The 16,886-nt window shown below is 35.8% G+C and overlaps 1 protein-coding gene across 4 annotated transcripts in view; it reads right to left on the reverse strand.

The window, feature by feature from the left end:
* The window catches only part of Kdm4c (lysine demethylase 4C), a 170,939-nt gene that overhangs the window by 90,421 nt on the left and 63,632 nt on the right, over positions 1 to 16,886 (reverse strand). For 3 of the 4 annotated variants that reach the window (XM_041632462.1, XM_041632460.1, XM_041632463.1), the window contains one exon: positions 13,504 to 13,641. In XM_041632462.1, coding sequence (XP_041488396.1) covers positions 13,504 to 13,641 — 138 coding nt within the window. Of the gene's footprint in view, positions 1 to 4,911; positions 5,019 to 13,503; positions 13,642 to 16,886 lie in introns of all 4 variants that reach the window. The other variant, XR_005972367.1, reaches the window with a different exon arrangement.

The raw sequence follows: 16,886 nt of genomic DNA on the forward strand, positions 1-16,886 counted from the left end.
GTGAGGTTTTTGTTATTGTTGTTTTGGTTTTGTAAGGGAACTGCTTGTTTCTCAAATGTGAACTTTGAAATTGGCAATAATATATTACAATACTAAAAGCATACATGCCAGGATCTGAACATAGTGGTGCATTCCTTTAATCCCAGCTAATGCAGGTGGGTCTCTGTGAGTTCTGTGAGTTCCAGGCCAGCCAAAGCTATACCAGAAGACTCTATCACCAAAAAGAAAAAGAAGAGGGGAAAAAGTAACAGTAGTAGGAAAAGTTCTCTCCTAGTATATCAAGAAAGCTTGATAAACAGATTTAAAAAATAAGGATTTTAAAAATATAAGAAATACTTAATGTTTATTGTTAGGCTTCCCATATTATACTGTCTCCACCCTATTCGGGGTGACATCAGTGGTGTGTGTGTGTGTATGTCCAGTCTCCATGCTTTGAAACCAGAGACTAAGATGTGACCTCTGCTAGGACCCTCCACCCTGAGCCTCTGCCACAGTGTTCCTGCTGCCTGTCCCCTCCCGGTGGCCTCCAGTTGATCAACCAATCAACCAAATTTACTTCCCCATATCCCTGCCTTTTCCTAAGAATCTCTTACGTGGGTTTGTTGAGCTCTGCAGTTTACTTCTCACAGCCTAGAAACAACATTTATCATAAGTAAAAAAGTATACAGCAATGAGTTTTAGGCACATGATGTTCTGCCACCATCCATTGGAAGCATAAACCCAAATACACTTGTTTCTATTTTAAAAAATGTACATCAAAACAATCTTTTTCCATTAATAAATTTAGGAAATTATTGGTCATATCCAGAACAACTTACAGAGAAATAAAATCATTGAAACTATTATTGATACGCTTCAGAAAAATTATACATAAAATATATTCATTGTATTAGTTACTTCTCTAATGCAGCCTGAGCATTTATTTGGGTTTGCTTGCCCTCTACAAGCAACGCAAAACTGTCTACCATCATTTTCCCAAGCATTAAATCCATCACTTCCAAGTTGCCTCCTCATTTGGCAAGAGTCACCATTTTCAGTAGAGCCAATGCTGAGATTATGCAGTATTTAAAGTATCCTTGAAATACTCAGTTCATGGTTTTGCCGCCAGGAGTTTTTTCTGTTGTTTTTGTCATATTTGTAGATTCAGTCGATATGTACTTCCTGTATATGGGTAGCCAAGTCCCAGGTTTTCTGAGCTATACCACTCCCCGAATCTGCCATGGCAGAAGTACCGGAGAAGTTGTTGCCTCCACCACCAAGATGCAACTTGGGCTTCCACATGCAGGCTTTGCACCTTCCCCACCATCAGTACACACACACTAGTCTCTCAAGACACCCAAGACACTCGAGAAGGCCTACTTCTTAAGAGTATACTCTGTTCTCTCAGGGATCCCAGCCCAATTTTTACCACCCATTTCAGGCAGTTAACAACTGCCTGTAATTCCAATTTCAGGGAATCTAGCACCTTCCTTCTGGCTCGTGGGATACCTGAATGCTTGGTGAGAACATGCACACATACTTGTGCGTGTGCAAAAACATAAAAAGCATGTTTAAAGAATGAACAAATAAGCTGGGTAGTGATGGCACACACCTTTAATCCCAGAACTCAGGAGGCAAAGAAAGGTGAATGTCTATAAGCTCTAGGCCAGCCTGGACTATAGAGCAAGCTCCACAACAGCCTAGGTTAAACAGAGAAACCCTTTCTTAGGGGGCCGGGGGTTAACCGGGAAGACAGAAACTATCAATGAGAAACTCTGCACTGTGTAATAGTAATAATAGCAAAGGTTTTCTGAGGATAAGACAACACTCAGCTAGGCTTCCATCGTGTAAAAATACAAGTTCACTTGGAAAGAGAGGGCCTAAGCTGAAAATGAGAATGAAGGAATTCCTGATCTAATACAATCTCCTTGAACACTGTTTTGCAACCTCATCATACAAAGGCCTGATGCAACTGTGTACCAAAGAAGACTATAGTACCAGATGGCAGACTAACCTGGCACCACTGTTCTTGTGGTATTGATCATACAGGTCTGAAAACTACCAGGTGTGAGGAGATAAGGAAGGCTTATTACTAGGTCACAGAAAGTCACTGAGGCATAGCAATATGTAGCTGGATCAGATTTTTGCCCAGCAAGGACGGACTAACCAAGCATAAGGGTGTAAGAAAACCAAAACAAAAAAAACTTATGCTGCAATAGTGTCTCCAGGAAATTACCAATGTCAAGATCATGGGATATTTTTATCAAAATAATTTATTAGTGGCTTGACATCTCTATTCTAAAAGTATCCTTAACTTTTTTATTCTGATAAAATGAACCAGATTGATTTATTTTTTCTAACTTGGTTTGCAGGATTTATGTACAAAGAAAAAAATAAAACAACATACTGAAAGTTAAACACAGAGGAATCTATTACTTAGCATTTTAGAACATCAGTCTCCTAAACATATGTGTGTTATTGAGTTTACTTTATTATGCAAAATATGTAGGCTAAGTTGAAGAAAGAAAAGCAGATAGTCACTAGGAGAAAGCCTACATTTACAGAGAATAAAAAACATGAACATATCAAGAATAGTATCTGAAATCAAAGGAAACAAATGAAAAGTAGACATTAGCAATTCATAGAAAGAAAAGAAACACTATAACTGAGAACTATATAGTTATCTCCTCTGAATTGATACATTCCTTCTGGGGGGGGGGGCAGGGAAGCTGATAAAAAGAAGCAATCCAATTTATAAGGCTCAGTAAACTGGCACAAGTTTTCCCCTAAGGTTACCAAAGCAGTAACTGATTGTTAGAAAGAAAAAAAAATGTTTCTTACTGTCCCAGTTGCCCCCAAATTAGACAAGAATCTGTAAGGATGAAGCCTTCATTAGTGAATTGTCTCCCTAATGCTGGGATAATTTAGGTGACACAGCTGCCTTTGAGTGGCACATACAACTGTAGATAACCTGAAGAAAATCACTGGTTCACTAGGGTGGTCAGAGGTGAAATGATTGATATGGTCTGTCCTGGTACCAGGTAGGGAGTCATACCTATAACCTCAACACGCAAGAGGTAAAGGCCTAGGTAGAAAACTCAGGCCTGAGATCAAGAGTTCAAGGTTTTTCTCAACTATATAGGTAGTTCAAGGCTGCCTGGAATATATAAGACTTTGGCTCAGAATAAATAAATGAATACTTAATTAAATAAAATTAGTACAGGTCCATTTCAAAGATCACACATTTCTAACTCTCCATTGAATACATTCTTAGGTGAGGGAGACAAATCCAATTCAGCAAATGAGGACAAGTTCCTACAGATATATGAGCATATGATTCTTTTATGTAGAGCTCTGTCAGAAATTTTAAGAAAAAATAATTGGTGTGTTAGAATTCCCAACATTAATCTTGTTGAAGCTTGGACAGCAAATCTGTATTAATCAAATCTTACCCAGTCTTATTTAGCAAAGATCTGTATTTCAATCCTGGCTATTATTACTGACCTTGTATATGAATGATTCTCAAAGAATTAATTGAATTAAAATATGTCAACATGATTTATTAAGACTAAAGGACATTAGAATCATGAGCAGCAAATCACAATAGACACAGAATGAGGCACTAATGGTGATGGTTGAATGCAATAAGCAGACCCAGGTATAGGAGACCCGAAGTCTCTTCATAAGCTACTGAGAGAAAAAGGAAGGTGAAACAGTAGGGGAACTGTTCCATAGAAGGTGAAAACTGCAGAGAACGTGCTTGCTTTAAATGAGCTATTGCCTCCTTTACATATTGTAATGTCAAGGCTGTTTTTAGTTTTTGCATCATGTTATTCCATGAATATTTTAATCTAGTACGCATTTAATAAATAGTATTATATTTTAGTATTAGAATATAGTATTTTAGTTTAGAATATAGTATTACATTTTAACAACACAGACTAGAAAACTAATACTTTAAATATAACATTATATCAGAAGCAGGAGAGATAAAACCAATTAGTGAGTCACCAGGGAAGACAGAAGCAGAGACAGCATTAACTTCCAGAAAAGAAGACAAAGAAAAATGAATTTCAGGTAACAAAATTAAAATCAAATAAAAAAGAGCTAGTTCCAGGACAGGCTCCAAAACCACAGAGAATCCCTGTCTCGAAAAACCAAAATAAATAAATAAATAAATAAATAAATAAATAAAGCTTTTGTATCCACAGATAAAAATTCTAGCCACACAGACCTGAATACCTGAGTATGATCCCAAAACCCATTGTGAAAAAAGTGAACCTATTCACAATAGTTATTCTGATGTCTACACACGTTTACACTGCAAACACACAAATATTAAAGACATAAATATGCCTACATACATATACATAAACATATATATGTAGATAATATACAGCATACATGAACACATATACTCACATATACACACAAACACAGAAGTTACACACACACTCATAGATGCACTCAAACCCACACTATATTTTAATAATTAAAATATACTTCTGCTTTGTAACTATGCTTAGAAAGAATATTCTGTTTTTAAATCCTGAATTGCATGTTTGCTTTTTCTGTTATGTACGAAATGCTTATTATCTATTTATATTCAAGAATCTATATTAAGACTCTGTAGATTACATCAGTGACTACGCTGATTAAATATTAAAATATCTCATTATTTTTATTTTCAAACTGATGATTACACAGTAGTGTGTATCACACAGTGTCTCATTATGAATATTAGTCTTCTTAGTCCTTTAGAACGAGTGAGCTCCCCTCATAGTTCTTTTCCTAATCTGAGAAAGTCTTGGAGGATATTATTGGTCTTTCTTTGCTATGTTGAATAGATGGTTCTCAGTTATGTAAAAAATATTTATACTATCATTTATTGCCTGTAGATTTTATTAAATGAAAATTTCATTGGCTACTTACCAAATGTTTGCATCATCAAATTGAATTGTTATCTTTTGTGAATGGTTATAATTTATTTATAGATCTCTCGCAATCTGCTCAAGCCTTTGATCCTTAGGTGTGGAGCACTGTATGAAAACAGCATATACAGATACAGACAATAAAATAAAACAGTGTATTGTGGGATCTACAAGGTAAGAAAGGGCAGCGCATGCACTTTTGTCGCAGCCCTCATTTTCCCATAGACCATGAAGCTTAAGTTTGAAGGGCTTCAGTAGAAAGGCTAACTGGAAATTTGTGCCTCATTTGTGGAAAAGTTTTGGTGACAGAATATGGTCAGCACTGGCTTGATTCTCCTGAGGCCTTCTTTTTTTTTTTTTTTCTTTGCTAAATTTCTAAAATAGGAAAGTGAGGAGAGCAGCCTAGCTGGGTACATGAAGTGAGTTTAGTAATAAAGTGGGAATACTTCATTTAGCCTGCCTAGGTTTAAATGCTGACATTATCTTTGAACTCAGTAACTGCATTTCCTATTTATCTTTGTACGTAACTGTATCAGTTACTTAGTTATTAAATATGAACTTAAGCTACAACTGCACAACACAAAATATGTAATACTTTAAAAAATATAGAACTTGAAGCTGTTGATGTAGTTTAATAGTAGTTGACCTCTCATCTCTTGTCTAGTATGACCAAGGTCATGGATTTGAGCCCACACAAGGAAAGAGAGAAGGGAGAGGAGAGACCTGTTCAATGAAAATGTAAGACAGTCCAGATTTTCTTTCCTTTGCATACATTAACAGCAGGTAAATATTATTAGACTAGCGCTTTATGACACAGTGTAAAGTGCAAATGGCACACACCTGTAAAATCCAGTTACCATAGTTCTGATGCAGGAGAATAGCTTGAACCCAAGGCTTCTGGATTGTAGTGCATAACGTTAAACAAGTGCCACACTATGATCGGTATCAGCACAAGTGCTGGCTAGTCTTAGGTCAACTTGACAGAATTATCTGAAATGAGGGAACCTCAAATGAGAAGATGCCGCCACAAGATCCAGCTGTAAGGCATTTTCTTTATTAGTGACTGGTGGTAGAGGGCCCACATTACTGTGGATGGTTATGTCTCTTGGCTGGTGGTCTTAGGTTATATATATATATATATCCTGAGCAAGCCAGTAAGCAGCACTCCTACATGGCCTCTGCATCAACTCATGCCTCCAGATTTCGTCTCTATGTGAGTTCCTGCACTTGTTGTTTTTGATAATGAACGGTTACATAGAAGTGTAAGCACTCCTCAACAAGTTGCTTTATCATGATGTTTCATCACAGCAATAGTAACTCTAACCAATAGAGCATGATTAAATCTCCCAGAAGCAGAAAATTACCAAGACGCCTAAGGAGATTTGAACTGTACCAGCTAGAAAGGAAATGGAACCAAAAAAAAAAAAAAACTTTAAAATATGATCTCGGAGTTTTCTGTCCAAAACTGAAGACTTCATTGGAAGACTGCTAATTAACTAAAATTGTCTGTTTCATTTAAAAAAAACAAAAACAAAAACAGAATCTAAAATAGAATGAATCCATACCCTGGTGTTTACATCCTTCTTATTCAAAATCAATTGCAGTCTGTATTTCAATATTCAAGTCTCTGACATATTATATATGACATAAAATTACTGCAAATCAAATCAAATCAAAACAACATCATTAATGCGTCATTGCACTCTACACACTGTAAAAAGCACTCAATTTCTAAGGATGTAGGTAAGACATAACTGTCCCCGAAACTATCAGTACAGTAAATAACTCTTTCTCTTTAAGGAGATCATAGTACTTACAGCTGCCACATCACAAAAACAAAATACTTTCACAAATGTCTTTGAACACTCAATCTCAAATCTAAGTCAAAGATTTATTTAATAGCTACCAGTTTTTATGTGAAACTAATAAATACATAATAATACTTATATATCAAATCCAGCCTCCAAATAACTACATTTCATCCTGCTACATAAAAGGATAAAACCAAAACCTGCAAGCTAGCTCTTTCATACAGCCTAGACAGGATCCAAGCCTGTGAATAGCACTGCAGCTACACAGATATAACCATGGGCTCCACTTTTCCACAAAGGAATGTTACAAATGTAATGCATAATTCAAATATGCAGAGATGTTTGGTTTCAATTACTATCAGAGGGATAACAGCATTATTTTCTATTTTTACTCTGATGTTTAAAGCAATGAAGGTTCCCAAAATAAGTGAACAGTACATTCTATCTACTACCATTAAAGCTTGTATGTGGCAGTTAGTAAAAGTTCTTCAGGGATGCTCCCTAAAGACAGAGAAAATGTATTGATCCTTGGGGTGATGTCACATGAAATAGAAAAAGTTAATTCTTGGTGTCCTTTACTCGAGGGTGGCCCTGATTTATTCTGAAGTTTTTGGTCTTCCTGTATTAATCTAAAAGAGAAGTCTGAGCTAAGAGAGTCTGATTAATCCTAGTAGCCATGAACAAAGGCCATTCTCTTTATATACCAAATTGCACAGGAAATATGGTAAGAACGAAGAGTGTAGACCTTGTCTTCATCATCTTTTATTGGAATTTCAAAAGGCAGAAAATTGTTTTCCTAGCCCTAATAACTCTACCACATGTTTTGTTCCAACATATGTAGGGGGAAGAGATGCTGCTTTAAACAACTGACTGCTTCTAATGAAAGGTCTTAGACCAGCTCACCATAGCTCATAGACACATACTTTGTTCTGAGTGAAGGATATGCAAGAACCCAATAGAAAATTAAGGAACACAATATACTGGGGCATTCCAAACCGTAACACTACAGGGAACCATGCATATTTTTCTTAGATGGCAGATAATTGTGAACAGGTTGAGTATACAATATATGAGCCTAACATGTACATAGTAATAATTTATCTGAAAGCAATTAGCTTGGTTTCAGTTTTGTGAAAGTTTGATTTGTAAGAGCAAGATCTGAACAGTATTTCTCAGAAAGATCATTCCCACACTTCTCTAACAATATACAGCCCAGGAATTCTTTCAGAGCAGACTCTTTGAGTATTCCCCCACCAAGCATAAAGCTTAAGACTACAAGGAGCTGAGTATATTTTATAAGAATCATCTTAGATTAGTAAAATCAGGACAAACTATATGAACACCTTCTCAGGTAGCATAACCCTGTGGAATACAAGGATCTGATGCTCTGGAGCTCCTTGTAATACTTTATAAGTCAAGGGAAAAGAGAGCTAAATGGTCCAGATTGAAGAAAATAACAAGTATTTCAAGGATGTATAGGTAGAGTATTAGGAACCTCTTAGAAACAACGATGATCATACTAAGTTGCTATGAGATCTGGAGCTGGACAGAAATGTGAGTTCTAAACCAATACATGAAAAAGAACATCTTTGACTAAGAAACAAGCTCTGAAATAGCCTTCAAATCCAAAAATTTAGTTGAAGATATCAAACTCCAAAAACGTGTACCAATTTGGAAGAGGCATTGAGTTTGATACCAATCATGGTATGGGATCTCTAGTCAATCAAAACTAATCATAAAAACAAAGCTTTATTGGCCACTGCATTTCAGCTGAAACCTGTAAACCACGCACTACAAAAGTATCATCAGAAACCACCACACCATCAGAAGGTTAAGGTAAGCATCAAAGGACAAAGGAAGCATGCAATGCCAAATAGTCTCACCTGTGGTTTCCGGACCAGCACCAACATGAAAAGAACAAGCACAGTCTCAGTAAATAGAGGTTCTCCGTGTCAACTAGTCCCCTAAAGTAGTGACAGTTTTCTCTACCAAACAAGCCTGATGGCTTATAATCAAAGACCTCCTAACAGAGAAAATGGTAAGGTGTTCTAATCAGTTTTGTTTTCATTAAAAATAACATTTTGTAATAATTCTTTTCTGAGAGAAATGAGAAATTTGGAATAATGTGAATTATTTCATAGCATATGGTTGAATGACTTATGTATATGTCTATATCATGAAGAAGATATACAGTACACATGTCCTGCTACACTCATCAATTAATGCAGTATCTCCAACAGAGACTTTATCTAGCACTTTTGCACTTGTCTGTCTGTGAAAAAGCAGAAGTTTGTTTATAATAAATAAAAAGCTCTACTCATCTACATTTACAAATCATGTAATATACTATTTAGAATGAATTCAAAAAAGCAAATAATAAGACTAACAAATAGGGCATCCACAAAGCTAAAAGTCTGCTTACCACAATCCATAACTAACACATACATTATATCAGTCATGGACAAAACAGATAAACTTGTTCCCAATACACATTACTCAAATGCTTAACATATATATATATATATATATATATATATATATATATATATATGAGATATAAATTTATAGGATTATCTACCTTGAAAACTAGAGATAAAAAACAACTAAAGTCTAGAAGATAATCACATCACACCTTACTATAAGAAAAATAATTAACTAAGAATGGAAATGGTAATGCTAAGAGTTCATAGGCTACTGAAACGTTCAAAATTTTCCATTAAAAGGATAAGTTTATGATTTTAAGCAGGTAACACCATTACTTATGCAAAGTAGATTCTCAATCATCAGCCTATCATTTGCTAATTTGTACTATGGATGGGAGGAAGATGATTAGGCTCCCTAAATCCTTTAAAGATGTCTCATCCAAATTCCTAACATCTGTAAATATATTGTCTTATATAAAAAAAATGGAAACTTAAACACTGCCTGTTCTAAAATAATGATATGGAAAAGTCTGAGAAAGGTCTGTAGAAAAAATAAAATCCTAATCAGTGCCTGTCAATCAGCAAAGAAAATGGATCTTACTCTCTCTTTTTATGTGTATAAATGATATTCTTTATATAATACAAATGTTCAAAATAAAAAATTGTGGGTTTTTGTGTTTTTTTTAAAAGAAAACAAACTATCTTTTAAAATTTTATAGCCGGGCGATGGTGGCGCACGCCTTTAATCCCAGCACTTGGGAGGCAGAGGTAGGCAGATCTCTGTGAGTTCGAGACCAGTCTGGTCTATAGAGCTAGTCCAGGACAGGCTCCAAAGCCACAGAGAAACCCTATCTCGAAAAACCAAAAAAAAAAATAAATAAATAAATAAATAAAATAAAATAAAATAAAATTTTTTATACCAATCCCAGTTTCCACTCCTTCCTCTCCTTCCATTCCCTCTACCTTCCTGCTCCTCCACCCCAACTCCCATCTACTCCTCAGAGTGGGTAAGGCACATTGCTTTGAGAAAGGACCAAGACTCTCCCACCTACTATATCTCGGCTGAGCGAGGTATCCATCCAAAGAGAATGGGTTCCAAAAAGTCAGTACAAGCAGTGGTGTCTGGTGCCACTGCCAGCAGTCCTGCAGTCTCCCCCAGCCATACAGCTCTCATCCACATTACTCTTACAACTCTATGGTAGTAAATTTAGCTAGCAACCTGTACTGTTTTGAATGAGCTCTATAGTCCTACATATTTAAATGCTTGGTCTCCATTTGGTAGGAGCATTTAGGAATGATCAAGAGGTCTGTCAATGGAGATGGGCACTGTGGTTTCAAAAGCCCACTCTATTTCCAGTTAACACTCTGTCTCTCCCTCTCCTCCCTCTCTCTCTCTCCCCCTCCCTCCCTCCCCCCCCCCCTCTCTCTCCCAAACCCACACCCATTCTTTTTTCTCATATAAACTCAACTACAGCTCTACTACCATGCCTGGTTGTAATGACCATGGACTCTGAAACAGAAAGCAAGCAAGCCCCCAATTAAATGACTTTTTTTTTATAACTTGCCTTGGTCATAGTGTCTCTTTGTTAATTTTTCTTTTAAATTTTGAGCTAATAGTTAGTTACATTTCTCCTTTTCCTTTCCTACCTCCAAACCCTTCTATACTCCACCAACTCTCCTTCAAATTCATGGCTTCATTTTTCATTATTATTATTGCATGAATGTGTGTGTACACATATGTATGTATGTGTTTTTAAATATAACCTGCTCAGTCTGTATAATGTTACTTGTACGTATGTTTCCAATTGGTATTCTCTTCCCTAGGAAACGTCACCTCTCCCATTCCCAGCTTTTCTTTGTAGCCAATAGTATTTTGTGGAGGCAAGACCTCATGGGCTTTCCCCACTCCACTTTGTCATGTCCATTTGTGTTGTCTTTGTCAAGTTCATGTTTGGGCAGTCATGTTGGTCAGACTATGGGGTGGGGTTAGCTAGGAGACACATCTTACTTCATAGCAATAGAAACATAATTGAGATGCAACCTAAACAAGGGAAAGTGGAGAAATCCTGCTTGTTCCCACAGTTTGCAGTAACAAACCTAGTCTATAAAACAACTTGACTTTTTGCTGGTGAGGTCAATGTTGAGCCGCTAACCTACTAAACTGTACGAAGATAAAGAGATGATATTTCTAAGCATCAACACATGGTACTTTAACAAACCTGCCATAGAAAACTAAAGTACGCAGAGTAGTACCTGAGAAGGATAAAGAAAGGGGTGAGGGAAATGCCTATATAGGACATGTGGAACATTTTAAATTAGCTAGCCTAAAGTGTGAATCAATAACTATGTGCCTAGTTAAATAAAATTCCCAAAACTAAGAAGTAAAGGTTCACATGCATATATATTCTTCTCCTCTTAGAGATAATCATCTTTTTTTGGAAAGAGGGTTTCTCCGTAGCTTTGGAGCCTGTCCTGGATCTCACTGTGTAGACCAAGCTGGCCTTCAACTCACAGAGATCCTCCTATCTCTGCCTCCTAATAACTAGGATTAAAGATGTGCGCTACCACCTCCTGGTCTACAGCAAATAAAGAAAAAGAGGATCTTTATAATTTTGTTGAAAAATAAATTATTTTCCTAAAGTAATTTATTTTTAAAATATAAATTTATTTTTATTATATACTTATTTTAATATATATAAAATATATATTTATATATATATTTATATATATATTTATAGTATCAAGCAAGAGCAGGAAGGTTGGACCTAAGATCCATCTCCTTCATAACACTTCAGCCAAATGAGATTCTAATGCAGACCAAGATCCACAATTCCTCACCAGTTACAGTCCACTCTTACTACAAAAATGTGAAAATTATCTCATTGCTTATAGCTGTCAACAAGGAAGATAGGTCTTATTTTGATCCATATCACAAATTAGTAGGAAGAAGTAGTTCAGCTTTGTGCCTTTGCAAACAGCCCCTCAGAAACGGACATTAATCATTTTCTTCAGTGGTGTAGCCACTAGATACTTGCCCATGTTTGATTAAAAAACCCCACCCATTCTCATGCAACTGTAATTGAACCATGTAGCTCACAAAGTAAACCAGATGACAACAGAAATTTAAAAATAGGAGGGAAACTTGTTAGGAAGAAAAAGGGATTTGGTGGGAGTAGGAAGGGGATGTGAGAGGATATTGATGACTAAATGACCAAAATGTATATATAAAAGGACCTGTCAAAGACTCAAACATCTTAAGAATTTATTCAAATGCTTTCTAAGTAGTCAAAGGCTAGAATTTATATATATCATGGAATCTTCTAAATACGCATAACTTAAGAATAATTTTCCCTAAATTCACAAAATGGTTCTACATATAATTGTACTCAGAATAGAATAAAAACAGTTAATTATACTATGAAGTAGCTAAAGTAAGGCCCATAAGCTTCATTTATCTTTTCTCTCACTGACTCTATGTGAACTTCCTATACTGTGAAACAGTTTCATTAAGGCATAACCCTCTACCATTCTGCTTCTCCTGAAAAGCCATAAAAAAGGAAAATTACTATCAATTGTTTGGAAGATGTCCCTGTTTTAAAGCCACAAGGTGAAAGCAGACTAATTTCATACAAACTGTTCATTGTAGATGGAAAAACAAAGTCTATGACTTACAGCCGGGCGGTGGTGGCACACGCCTTTAATCCCAGCACTCGGGAGGCAGAGGCAGGCAGATCTCGGTGAGTTCGAGACCAGCCTGGTCTACAAGAGCTAGTTCCAGGACAGGCTCCAAAACCACAGAGAAACCCTGTCTCGAAAAAAAAAAAAAAAAAAGACTTACAACAAATACAGCTGACAAGAGCTACAAACAGAACTTTATACCAACTTAAATGTTAAGATATACTTTAAAGTATGTTTTACATTACTGAGAAATTCACTTCTGTATTAAGGAAGCTTTGTTTATTTCTTTTCACCACATTCCCTTAGCCTCCAAATTTAACTAAGAATTTAACTAATCACTTCCTTTTACAACCTATTTCCTAAACCACTGACTGAACTTTAGCAAGAGAAATACAAATCGATTTAATACACAGTCAATAGGAAATATTGCAAGCAAAATGGTTGCTTTGAGAGAGAAACTAAGCATCCACAGCAAAAAAAAAAAAAATCTCCTCAGAGCAAACTGACCTATAATAATCTCAAAATAAAAAATTTCAGGCATGAATTTTCAGCTCATGGAAAGAAAATATACCTAAACTGAAAAGAAAAAAGCACTATAGCAAGAGGCACACAGTGTGAATGATGAAAACAAAGCTGTAGAAGTTCAAATGAAATACACTTTACTTTTCAGATAAAACTTACCAATTTAGCAACTTTCCCATAATCAATCCATCTGACAGTAGCAAAATTTGTAGACTCAGCACAATTGAAACCATGATTAAAACCAGCATGATATCCATAAGGAAAAGTGATCATAAACTCTCCAGCCTCCTGGGTGATCTGCAGGGTTTGATTAGACATAATGTTCAATAAGACTTTCCAAATCATGTAACGGTTAGTATACACTTTCATTTTCTATTTTTAAAAAAGCAAAGAATGTCATGATATTACAACTATTTTAAAATGAGAAAAGTTGTAGGTGATGAGATGATTTAGTAGTTAGAAGTGCCTGAAAATTCTAGTTCCATCTTTGGCACCCACAATGCAAACGGAGATTGTGTGTTGTCCGCAATTACTGGAATTGAATTGACTATGAACACCTCTCCTCATCTGCAGATACAACACAGGAAAAGGACCTACTACTGTCATCTATGTTCTGTGCTTCTCTCCACTACCCTAAACTCTCCCAGCTGAGATATTTATCATTACTGCTCTTCTCAGATACCCAATATGATCTTGATGGTAGGCTTAATTATGATATTAAGAATATATTCATGAATGGCAAGAGAATTTTAACACTAGAATAGACAAACTATGATTTACTAGCCCTGAACACCAACCACAGGTGGCAAAAGAATAAAGGAATAAACAGCATGAAATGAAATCTAGAATAATAATAGTTGGGAACCAGGCATCTGTCAATCCTAGAAAAGATAGTAGCTATTCTACAAACTGTTTTAAAAGAAGAAATAGAAAATGAAGTAAAAATCTATCAAAATCTTAAATGAAGTGAAAGAAAATTTTATCATTTAGTTCTCACTGGCAGAGGATTCTCCTAAAGCAGTTCATGTTCATAAACTGATATGATTAACAATTATGCTCTCAAAGCAATCACCAGATTCAATGCAATCTTCATCAAAACTTCAATGCAATTCTTCACAGAAATTCAAGATAACAATTGCAAAATATATGCAGAAACATGAAAGACAGGATAATTAAAACAATAATGAACAATAAAATCACTGCTAGAAGTATTACCATCATTGATATCAAATTATACTATAGAGTTATAGTAATAAAAACTGTATGGCAATGACATAAAAACAAAAACCTTGATCAATGGAATAAAACTGAGAGCCCAGATATGACCCCATACTCTTACAGTCATGTGATTATTGACAGCACTTTTATAGCCACCTGACAATTGACAAAGAAGCCAGAAGCACACTGCAGGAAAAAAACAAAAACAAAACAAAAATAAAACAGCATCTTCAACAGATAGTATTGGTCAAACTGGAGAGCTACATTTAGAAAAATAAAATAAGATAAAAATTTTGGGTCTATACAAATTCAACTCCCCATGTATGAAAGACTTGCACTCTTGAAAGTCTGTATGGAGATAACTCAAAAGGCTAGAAATAGATATACAATATGACCCAGTTACAGAATTACTGGTATATTTCCAATGGATTCTATATCTTACTATAGAGATATTTGCTCCTCCATGTTCATTGTTATGGTATTGACAATAGCTAGAAAAGCAAAGCAACCTAGATACCTAACAACTAGAAAATGTGCTATAATAGAATGCTACTCAGCCATGAAGAAAAACATAATTGTGAAATTCACAGGTAAATGGATGGAACTATGAATAATCATTGAGTGTGGTAATTCCGGTCCAAAAGAAAAACACCACATGTTCATTTGTACAAGTGGGTGCTAGATGCTGGCTTTGAATCTTTCGATATTTGTTTAAATTGGAATACTCAAAAAAAAATTGGAACCTACTAACAGTCATAGTAGGAGGGTGGATTTCAAAGGACAGAAAACAGATAGTATGAAGGGGGGGAAAGGAGTAACAATATGAAATATTATATTGGGTGGAAGGATGGGAGATCAGGGTGGCAGAGATAATTAATACTAAATAGATTTTTAAGTGGCATATTATGGTGACTATCTAGATGCTTCCAAAAACAGATGCACATATAAAAAGAGTTTAAATGGAGTTGTCCTATAACTAATGAGGGGACAATGCCTCCCCTAGATACAATGATACTCTCAAATAAAAAGCGCAGTGCCAAATAGGGGTTATCTTTTTGAGCTGTTTGTCAGTAAGTTATCCTAAACATTTGCTCTAAACATTACATGATATTGCCATTGTTCTTGATTATCCTCTACTGATTGAAGTAGGCACAACATACTTGACTTATAAAACATGGGGGTGGGGGCAAATAAATCAAGCTGGTACTGATGCAGAAGCTTCATCAATACTGGTTATCCATAGCAAGAAAGGGTTGTTAAGAACACTACTAGGGAAGAAAACTCATCAACAGTCTTAGCAAATTTTGAACCCTGAGAGATACAATAAAAACTGGGCCAGCAAGACAAACTAACATGTGCAATAGTGTTATAATTGTTACAGTAGCAACCAATCACTATTTGCTTAGATTTAGAGTCCACACTACAAGATGAAAGATATGCCTAGTACCATTAACTGGGTTCACACTTCTTGTTTGGCTAGGTCATAGGCCCCAGGGGAAGACCAATCAGAATTATTTGGATAAATGGCCATAATGATAAACTGTCCCTTGCACAGTTCTATGCTTTATACCTATTGGTTAGTGTATTTCTCAACCTTCAGTCAGAGAAGCTTCTATCTGCAGTAGACAGTGATCAACACTGAGATCCACAACTGGACAGTGTGCAGAGATTAAGAGATTGTGGGATATGTAACACTAACTGAGTGTCTATATCACTCGTCCTCCACACAAGGCTTGAAAATCGTTATGGAAGTGGGGACAGAAAGGTTAAGAACCAGACAAGTAGATATCTGCAGGAAACCAGTATCTGCCAGCCATGATAGCTTCATTTCACACGTGAACTCACAGCAGTTATGACTGTATATACAAAAACTGTACAACTATCAAGCAAGGCATAATAGGCAGAATCTTTTTTTTTTTTTTTTTTTTTTTTTTTTTTGGTTTTTTGAGACAGGGTTTCTCTTTGGTTTGGAGCCTGTCCTGGAACTAGCTCTTGTAGACCAGGCTGGTCTCGAACTCACAGAGATCCGCATAATCTTAATAAGGATAGAGAAGGAAATCATGCTACTGGCAACTGATATCTGGTAGTGAATGGACAATCAGTGTTTTTTTTTCTTTCTTTCAATATATGGCCCTTTAGAAGCTATCCATCCTCCAGTACATGATCCTATACCCATACAGCTACAATACACTAAGTGGACTCTGTGAATTAAAAAAAAAATAATCAAACAAACAAACAAAAACCACAATTAAGTTTGGATGGAAAAATAGTGGGGGAGATAATGGAAGATCTGGATGTGAGGGTACAGTGAGTAGATTTTATTA

Source organism: Microtus oregoni, unplaced genomic scaffold (assembly GCF_018167655.1).
Source record: "Microtus oregoni isolate MIOR12 unplaced genomic scaffold, Mior012 000041F_ref0000270, whole genome shotgun sequence".
Classification (NCBI taxonomy): Eukaryota; Metazoa; Chordata; class Mammalia; order Rodentia; family Cricetidae; genus Microtus; species Microtus oregoni.